A 9190-nucleotide genomic window follows, 5' to 3' on the forward strand; every position below is an offset into this window, starting at 1 on the left:
CAATTGCAGAAACGATAGTCTTTATATAGGGCTTCAAAAGGGGATGTACAACAAATAAACTGCTCGACATCAGAGCAACATATAATGGCTTCCCGAAACTTTCTTTGCTAGCTAAACCCAGAGTAACTTTTGTCTACCACAAAGGATTCTGGGAAACACAGTTTTCTAATGAAAATACCTGTTAAATGCTCCCTTTTAGCAGAAAATTTAATCTATAATTAACAGCACTCACTAAACATGTGGCTAACACTTAAATCACTTACAAAATAACCAAAATGCTGTTATCAAACAATAAACTGCAATAAAGTTACAACATATGCTGTATAAATTAGAATGAGAATCAGAATACTTTATTGATCTCAGAGAAAATTTTGTGGCCAGATATGCTCCAAGACAGTAAGAACAGTAACTAACAAGTTAAATCAGCAGTATTAAATAAGACAATATATTGCAAAATAGCTCTAATATATAAATATCTCAACATATTACGTGAAATTGTATATAGATGAAGCTGAAAATGAGTTCCCCCTCTCATCATACTGCAGATAATTTATCTGAATTTCAGGAGCAAGGCCACACCCCCCTACATGCCACTTTCTGTTCTGTCTACATGCTCAACTTTTGCTACCTTTTTCAATTCATACACTTCTCATTAGTACAGGCGATCGCCTCTGAGGCCTTTCCCACGACATCTGCCAATATCTGCAAGAAACACTGTCAAACCTAAATGAGGATGTTGTCACAGCTAATGGACTCTTTGGTATTTTCCCTGCAGATATTAAAGAGATGCAACTGCTGTGCAGTGTACTTATGCTTTAGATGGAGGAATTGTAAGAGAGTAAGCAGTATGTGGGCATTTATGCAAACAGAGCATGCATCCAACATGTTCACATTCAGTTATTTTATTTATTTTAAATATGTAAACCCTGTTGTGAGCTCTTTGTCCTCACTTATTCATTTTTCATCATTTAGGGGGCATGTGATGACCCATGCACATGTGCCAAACTTCAATATGTAAATGGTTTTTTTAATAAAAGGTGTCAAAAGGCATACGATTCATATGCACACCTCTAGTGAACGCTATGTTCATCCTGGTCTACACACCACACATGCAAACACAATTCCTTAATCCAAACTTTATTGAAAAAATAATAACGTCATAGTGTTCAGCAGACACATCGACACAACTGCTTTAACAGTGTAATGTAACACAACAAACTAACTGAACTCTCAGTTAGCAGTCCCTCACATACCCAGTCCTCCATAGTATATAATGCAATAAATATTAAGTGCTTTTTTTTGTCTGTGCACAAAACCAACACAAAAGCTTAATTTTGTTGTATTCTTTTCTTGCAACTTAATGAAGTCGAACAGTTTGTGTAAAATGACACAAAATGCTCAAAGTGTGCAAAGTTCAGTTTGAATATTCAATGCTAACACTTATCTTTTTAAAGCAAGTATCCACAAACCTTGAAATCCCACATTAAATTCATGTTTTTAAAAAAAAAAAAAAAATCCAGCTCTTTTGTGACACACACTCAAATGACATCACAAAAAACATAATGTAGTAATTTTTCTGTCGTGATATGTAAACACAACAGAAACAAATGATGATATTGACCCAGTTGACACATTTTTTTCAGTGCAAGAAAATAACAAGGCATAAGTTAGTTTCCAATGTGCGTGATTGTGTGTGTTGCTCCCCTCCACCTTCATCATCTTCTGTTAAAGTCTTTGGCGATGACATTTGTTCCCCGTTTCTCCTTGAAGTTATGCATGGCGTTGACAAAAAATTCATACCAAAAAAAGGTGAAGCCTGTTGACAGCGCAGCTTTTACGAGACTGGGGGACAGGCCTTTGAAGAATCCTCGGAAGCCCTCCTCTTTGGCTATTTGAACCATGCAGTCGAGCAGACCTCTGTAGCTCCGCACCTGCACAGGACAGAAGGCAATGCTTCAGCATCAAACCCAGAGCGCTTAATCAAATATGATGAAACATGCTGTTGAGGAGCTTACCTGTCCAAAGTGAGCTCTGGCTGCTTCAAAGCCCCCCACCTGCAGTCTCTTCTTGAACAGATCGAATGGGTACGTGATTGTTTTGCTGATCATTCCAGCTCCACTCCCACAGACCAGGCTTTTTAAGTTTCCTTGAACATAAAAAGTGACAGGATTTTAAACTGAACCCTGTGCAGGTGTAAACGCTGCACAATTAAGAGTTTCCACTCACCTCCTGAGTTCCCAGCTTCGGGTTGTGGAGCCAACAACTTTTTAAAGATATTGTAGAAGAAGAACTGCAGGCCAGCGTAAGGAAACACAGCCATGAGTGTTGGTGACAGGCCGCGGTAAAATGTTAGAGTTCCTTCTGATCGCCACATTGTAGACACAGCATGTCGCAGGTTCCTGTACACCTGGAAATAGAAAACTGGGTTTCAGCAGTATACAGCGAGCGATTCTGCCTAAGGCAGGAATTCGAGAATATTTAACATGCTTTATGAATATTTCATCGTTGTAAGACTTGAAATGGTCTTCAATGCTGTTGGTAGTGTGGGAAACAAAAACTTGTTTCCAAATCCTCAAATATTTCTACATTCGCCTAATTAAACGTATTTGCATATCTCTGTCCTCAACAGACAAGTGAGAAAAAATTAATACTGGATGCCCGTGATCATTTTGGGTCCTCGGGTGGCATGATTCTGTCATGGAAATCAGTGCATGGGCTCAGGAACACTTCCAGAAATCATTACATGATCCACAAATGTAGGTTAAAGCTCCCTCGTGCAAAGATAAAGTCATATGTAAATGCCACCTTCACGTTCTCTGAACCAAAGCTCATTTAAAATGGACTTTGGCAAAGTGAAAAACCTGTTCTGTGGACAGACTAATCAAAACTTTTTACTTCTTTTGGAAAATATTGATGCTGCATTCTGCAGACTAAAGAGCAGAGGCACCATCTGCATTGTTATCAGAGCTCAGTTCACAAGTCTGCACCTCTGGTATGACGGTGCGTTAGTGTCTCTGGAATTGACACCACTGATGCTGAAAAAAATATACACAGGTTGTAGAGCAATATGCGTTTCCACTTAGGCAACGTCTTTTTCAGCGAAGGTCCTGCATACTTCAGCAAGACATATGCTAAACTAAATACTGCATCTATTTGTATGTAAAGGTTTTAGAACAACATGTGCTCTTGTGCTCTGAGGGCCTCTGGATGTCTGGAGCCTGGATCTCCTCCATACCTGCTTCTTGCCCTGGAGGACGGGGCTATGGCCCCCCCCCCACACCCTCTAGCAGATCATTACATGAAGGAACCTTTTAAATACAAGCGCACTCATGCTCACAGGTGTACACACAGGTGCTCACAGACACAAACTACACCCTTTTTGGCTCCTACCTCAAAGCACACGGTGTGCTGTCGATCCTACGTGCTGCACAATAATATTCAATATTTAGTATTTACTGTTATATTCACATCGATCATTGCAATGTTGTTGTTTATTATATTGCTCTCTTTTTCCCCCCTTTCTCAACAGGTGATCCAGAAGATTGATATGTATTTTTTTTTCCTGTTTGTTTTTGGGTTTTTTCCCCTTTATCACCGTTCCTCTTCCCTGCTGTTTTTCTTTCCCTACCTCTCTTTCTTTCTCCCCTTTCGTTCCCCCAGTCATGTCTGTCCCATGTGTAACATCTGACAATAAAATAAAGAATAAAAACAAAGTTGAATCAAATAGACCAATACGGCAAGGCCGGGATGATCCATTTGGTAAAGTAAATCCGTTGGGCATCTTTCTTCGCCTTTAGACAATAATTCTGATGGCAAAAGAAAAAGAAAAAAGGGACAACATATGCTCCCATCCATACAAAATCCGGCAGCTGGTCTCTTCAGTTCTCAGACAACTACAGCCTGAACAGCCTGTTCCAAAGTGGTAAACAATATGTTATAAGATACGTTTCTGTTATCAAATTTAAAATGATTTAACATTTTTCTTAAAAATTTCTCAGTTTAAACACTTACTATATTTTCTGTACTCTTTAGTGAAAAAATGTGACTTTATAAGATGTGCAAGTCATTGCATTCTGTTTTTATTTACATTTTTCACAATGCACCAAGTTTTTTGAAAGTAGGACTGTAAAATAAAAACCTGTATAACGAGCTGATGTATGAAATTCTGTCAACATTGACAGCGATCAGGATAAGAAATGATTAGTCCCACCTTGGGTTCTCCCTGAGCTGCAAAGCGTGTCCGCAGTGTGTCCAGAGGCTGGCAAACCACTGTGGCAGAGCAGGCTGCCAAGCCGCCACAGACGAAATGAACGCCTGCTGTCTGGCTGTCATACAGCATTTTCTGATGGACCAACTCTGTCAGAAACTCAAAACTCGCAAACTGCAAATTGGACACAATAAAAGCAACTGTGTTGTTGAGATTGTTTAGAGTAATACAATTGTTCCACTTAGCCTGCAGTTCACAGTTTGCAGGTTGTACCTGGACAGCTCCGTAGCAGATAGAGAGGAGCTGTGCTGGGATGTGGCCCTTCCAGAAAGCAGACAGTCCCTCCTCTAAATGAATGCAGCGTGTTGCCTGAAATATCCCATAGTACTTCCCCTGTGGTGTTTTTGAAGACACACGCTCTATCTGCAGCTACAGGGGGGAAAATACAGATAAGAACACAACACATGACCTGCATTTATCAGGCTTCAAAAATCTCTTGATTAAAGTTGTTGTTTTTTGGGTTTTTTTTTTTTTTTTTTTTTTTTTTAAACTGAATGCAAATGTTTGCACATGCTTTTAGTACAGTCACCAATTGGAAGGTCACAGCTGCTACTTCACGGTAATCTTCAAAGTGAGCACGAATTCTCACTTCTGGGCTCTCTTCTCTCACCATTTGGACGCAAGTCTCACATGTTCCAAAACAAGTACACATCCTTACCTGAAATCTGATTTTAATGACATCAAAAGGACTGATGAGGGCTCTGGTGACCATCCCAGCAGCTGAACCAGCGAAGGCCGCCTCCTTTGGGGACAGAGGTGCACCCTGGACACCAGGGTCATAGCCCACCATGTCTCTACAGCCTCAGGTTTCTAGAAACTCTAATGAGACAAATGACGAACCCTTTGTTCAGTTTAACACAGTTAAAAACAAACTTTAATTCGAGTTTAAATAGATAAAGATAATCTTAACTGCATCACGTTTGGTGAGATGAGCTTGTTTTGTATGTATAATCTTAAGCACAGGTGTTTCCAAACTGTATTAAAGTGAGTATTTTGATATTTATAACAACAGTTACATGCTAGATGTTATAAAACCTCCAGTTTGGTTTTGGGGGATGGACTTTAGAACAATACACAGTAATATATAACTCCTATATACGTTTCATGAAAATGAGAAATGGGTGTTTCCCCATTTAGCACATTTCGTTTACTGAAATGTGCTAACATACATGGGAATGCAGTATATATTCTGTAGATTTTTTATACTGTTCTAACAAGCTTGAAAGTCAATATTTTATATGACCACCTTTATTGTACATCACAGCCTGAAGTCTCTTAGAAAAGCTTTCTTGTAATTTCTTTAAGTAGTCTTCCGGAGAAGTTCCCCATGCATGTTTGGGATCACTGTCATTCTGAAAGCCTCCACCATGTTTTACAGATGGCTTTTCTCCTTGTCTCCCTTCCTTAAGCATGGCTTCTTGACATCGACCCTTACACTGAGACTATTTACAAGGAGACTTCAGTGAAAAGTTGATGGATCACCTGCAGGGCCAGTTGGATCTCTCGCGCCCTGTGTCGGTCTTTACTATTTCTTAAGGACATGGCTTTCATTTGCCACCCACCAGTCCAGTTTCCTCAAATGTTTTAAGGATACACAATAGTGGTTGATAACTTAATTAGTGTGCCATTTTATGCCTGAATGACTTCATATGCCAGTGTTCAGTGGTTCAACAAACAAACTAAAAAACAAAATTTTATAAGCCTGGAGAACTATTGCTCACACCACTGAAAAAATGTCAACTATGTCTGGCTCCTCCGAAGTAAAGTATTAAAAAAACGAAACGACGGGTGGCTCAAGACTTTTTCCTAGCAGCTGTTTCCACGACATTACATTTACAGCTTCACCCACGTCATTCGTGTTTTGTTAGGTGTCTGTTAATGGCTGGTTTTCTTCCATGTTCACCATTTATAAAATTATAACACAACCATCAAATGCCATAAAGACCAGAAAAATTAAAAAGAAAAAAAAACAAGACATGTGGAGGACATATAATAAGACCTTGGAACTAGCTAAACTAAGCTAAGGTAAACTAAGAACAGAGCAGGCATTAACTTGGCTATAATGGTAACAGAAGCAGACAAATATCACCGTACCTTCATGAATACCACATCAGCTCCAACAGTGAACCTCAACTGGTACAGTTCAAAATTAGTAGAACAGGAACAGATTTCTACTTCTTGCTAGCACGCTCCTAATATTACTGCCGGGTCGGAAGAGTCTCTCCAAGACGAAATATCACGTCAAGATAAGTACCTACCTCACTACACCGTGTCAAATTCAGCAAGTAACTACTTAAAACTCACATCCTCTTTTATTTAGGACATCTATGGCGTAGACAGGCCTCGAAAGTACAAGACTAAGGCCTTCGTTTACGTTAACTTTGGGTTAGGCGAAGACCATAGGGTCTGCGGCGAAGAAAAGAGAGGAGGGACTCATCTTTCTGTTGATACTTCATCTTCGAAAGGTTAGGGTTGCGTCGAGGAAAGGCTGCCTACCAGAGCATACCTCTACCTGAGCGTAGATGTGACACATTGGCATTAAATAGGTATAATTGTCACATAATTATCCTCCATTTTTTGGTCAATTATTTAACTACCGTTTTCTTTCAGTTCGGGAAAATATTTACCCGTTTGTATCTTTCAGCGGGCGGTTATAACGCAAGTGTAGGTTGAGTATTAAACTCCACTCTGATTCGTTAGCGTCAATGCTAGCCGTTAACGTTTGGTTTCCACTACAGCTGTAATGGATGTTAATGTTGTTGAAAACAAAGCTACCGTTAGACGAAGTTTTACGTGTTCTTACACTAAACTAACGTTACCTAGTTGAATATGGAAGTAACATTGGTGTGTCACATCACAAGTTGAAGATAACTTGGCTCATGCTTGGTTGGGTGTTCGGTGAACTTTTTAGTTGACCTGGGTTGTATAATCCCCTCCATCCCTCAGTGAATGAGCCGCGGCCGGGGGCCAGCCAATTTGATGACTGTACAGGATTTTGCATGTATTGTGGTCACCAAAAGTGCCCGGATGTCTCCGACTGTGGCCTTTTGATCTGTCTCTGAAAAGCTTATATTCTGCATGAAAACGCTTGCAGTAACTGTCTGATTTCCACAGGTGACAGCCCTCCCGTGTAATTTGTTTACTTGCATCTGTAATGGAAAACTCTGCTGAAGACTACCGGATCCAGTCATTTGACCTGGACACGCAGAGGTTACTAAAAACAGCCTTGAAAGGTCAACCCTTAACTTCTTCATGTGTGTCATTTTTGGGTGCTGTTAAAAAAAAAAAAAAAAAGCACTTAAACATATTCTCTCTTTTCAGATCCATCTCTGGTGAACCTGGAGAAAGTATCCAACATCATTGTGGATCAGTCTTTGAAGGACCCCGTGTTCAGCAAAGAGGCTGGGCGTATTTGCTACACTATAGTGCAGGTCAGTAAGTCCCACCTATATATTACATTCAAGCTCCCACTTTTTGTCCACCCTCTCACTGTTATCTGCCTGACACTTTGCTTGACACTTTCTGCAGGCTGAAGCCAAGCAGAGCAATGGAAACGTGTTCAGGAGACACTTGTTGAACCGACTCCAGCAGGAGTTCAAAGAACGCGAGGAGATGAGGGCACGCTCTCTGCAGGAGTGGGTGTGCTATGTCACGTTCATCTGCAACATCTTCGACTACCTCAAAGTAAGAGGCAGAGAGAGTTTTGAGTATTAAAATTTAGGAAAGGGAAACACAAAGCAGCTTTGTTAAATCACTCTGATTAAAAATGGAACCTTTTCATTGTCCTTATTAAGAGGACATGCTGCTTTTTTTTTTCTTGTATGTCCACACTGCAGACAAACACCTCCTCTAGCTGCATCTTGGGGGTCCTAATATGTTAACTGCAGCACATTTAAGTGTCCAGGAACAGCCACTAAAATTTGAACAGATCCTAATTATGCTGCTTCTAAAATCTAGGTCATGTCTCATTTAGTAAGGTGTTTATTCATTGGCAGTGTAAAGATGAGCCTGAAAGGTGTGGTGCTAACACACTCAGGTTCCATCCATGCTTGGAGCCACTGGCATTTTAAACAGAGTGATCCTTATTGTAAGACTACTCAATCCTGGCTTTTGTGTAAGAGAAATCAGAGTCAAGAACTTAACACAGTTTCCTTTTGTTTTATGTTGATAATACTGAGCTGCTGTAATCAAATCAAATCACTTTTATTGTCACATCACATGTGCAGGTACATTGGTACAGCACATGTGAGTGAAATTCTTGTGTGCGAGCTTCACAAGCAACAGAGTTGTGCAAAATACAATAATGTAAACAAGCAAAATACAAGAATGGCTACATCTGAAACTAATAAATATATATAAGGACTCTCCACACTGTGTTTTTTAGGTGAACAACATGCCGATGGTGGCCCTGGTTCATCCTGTGTATGACTGCCTGATGAGGTTGGCCAAACCAGACGCTCTAATGAATGAGGATGAGGTGAGGAAGATATCTGGAGAAAGTGTTTATCAGTCATTTGCATATAAGTGTAAAAGTCCTATAGTGGTTTTCCAGCCAGGACTGACTGGGGGAGTGGGGTTGTTTTGTATAGTCAGTCGATATACCTCCTGTTCCACTGGGTGGTTTTTGTCTGACTACAAATGCATATAAATCTATAAAGGCTAATAAAAAACTGAAAAATTGATTGTTAAAGCTTTCATAATTGCATTTTGGCCAATGAAGCTCCACTTTTTTCTGCATAGTGAAACAGTTACCTTTAATTTTAAAGGTTAAAAAGACTTAAATAGCCATTTTTCTATAAAGTAGCCAAAGGGTTGTAATTTTGAGGAAGGCCTCAGTCAGTTTTTGGCTCCACATTGTGTACAAATGTTTACAAATATGTGTGTATATGAAGAGAGATTATTTCATGACTTTTAACTTAATTG

At 39.8% G+C, this 9190-nt stretch overlaps 2 protein-coding genes across 4 annotated transcripts; one reads left to right on the forward strand and one right to left on the reverse strand.

Moving 5' to 3' along the window:
• Nucleotides 1–1121: 1121 nt before the first annotated feature.
• Nucleotides 1122–6565, reverse strand: LOC113017432 (mitochondrial thiamine pyrophosphate carrier-like). Its single transcript, XM_026160580.1, has 7 exons — nucleotides 6362–6565; nucleotides 4926–5086; nucleotides 4481–4636; nucleotides 4211–4381; nucleotides 2227–2407; nucleotides 2016–2146; nucleotides 1122–1931 (listed from the first exon to the last, which is right to left on the reverse strand). The coding sequence occupies exons 2-7, from the start codon at nucleotides 5055–5057 to the stop codon at nucleotides 1716–1718; spliced, it is 987 nt and encodes a 328-aa protein (XP_026016365.1). The 5' UTR covers nucleotides 5058–5086; nucleotides 6362–6565; the 3' UTR covers nucleotides 1122–1715.
• Nucleotides 6566–6571: 6 nt separating this feature from the next.
• On the forward strand, nucleotides 6572–8938 carry LOC113017433 (MIF4G domain-containing protein B-like). 3 transcript variants are annotated; one of them, XM_026160581.1, is made up of 5 exons: nucleotides 6572–6813; nucleotides 7382–7500; nucleotides 7589–7698; nucleotides 7796–7951; nucleotides 8652–8936. In XM_026160581.1, exons 2-5 carry the CDS (start codon nucleotides 7422–7424, stop codon nucleotides 8913–8915), a joined length of 609 nt encoding a protein of 202 aa, XP_026016366.1. In that variant the 5' UTR covers nucleotides 6572–6813; nucleotides 7382–7421; the 3' UTR covers nucleotides 8916–8936. The 3 variants fall into 3 exon arrangements, with proteins under 3 accessions (XP_026016366.1, XP_026016367.1, XP_026016368.1); XM_026160582.1 differs by lacking the exon at nucleotides 6572–6813 and adding an exon at nucleotides 6823–6931 and having other exon boundaries at nucleotides 8652–8937; XM_026160583.1 differs by lacking the exon at nucleotides 6572–6813 and having other exon boundaries at nucleotides 7386–7500; nucleotides 8652–8938.
• Nucleotides 8939–9190: the final 252 nt, after the last annotated feature.

The sequence above is a fragment of the Astatotilapia calliptera genome, unplaced genomic scaffold (assembly GCF_900246225.1).
Source record: "Astatotilapia calliptera unplaced genomic scaffold, fAstCal1.2 U_scaffold_121, whole genome shotgun sequence".
NCBI classification, from domain to species: domain Eukaryota; kingdom Metazoa; phylum Chordata; class Actinopteri; order Cichliformes; family Cichlidae; genus Astatotilapia; species Astatotilapia calliptera.

What these genes read in the sequence shown, in the direction of transcription:
- LOC113017432 (XM_026160580.1), bottom strand. Translation starts at nt 5,057, where the DNA reads ATGGTGGGCTATGACCCTGGTGTCCAGGGTGCACCTCTGTCCCCAAAG. An exon ending in CAGCTCAGGGAGAACCCAAG is followed by an intron (nt 2,408 to 4,210) that starts GTGGGACTAATC and finishes TTCTATTTCCAG; the next exon opens with GTGTACAGGAACCTGCGACA. An exon ending in CGAAGCTGGGAACTCAGGAG is followed by an intron (nt 2,147 to 2,226) that starts GTGAGTGGAAAC and finishes TTTATGTTCAAG; the next exon opens with GAAACTTAAAAAGCCTGGTC.
- LOC113017433 (XM_026160581.1), top strand. Translation starts at nt 7,422, where the DNA reads ATGGAAAACTCTGCTGAAGACTACCGGATCCAGTCATTTGACCTGGAC. An exon ending in ACTAAAAACAGCCTTGAAAG is followed by an intron (nt 7,501 to 7,588) that starts GTCAACCCTTAA and finishes CTCTCTTTTCAG; the next exon opens with ATCCATCTCTGGTGAACCTG. An exon ending in ACATCTTCGACTACCTCAAA is followed by an intron (nt 7,952 to 8,651) that starts GTAAGAGGCAGA and finishes TGTGTTTTTTAG; the next exon opens with GTGAACAACATGCCGATGGT.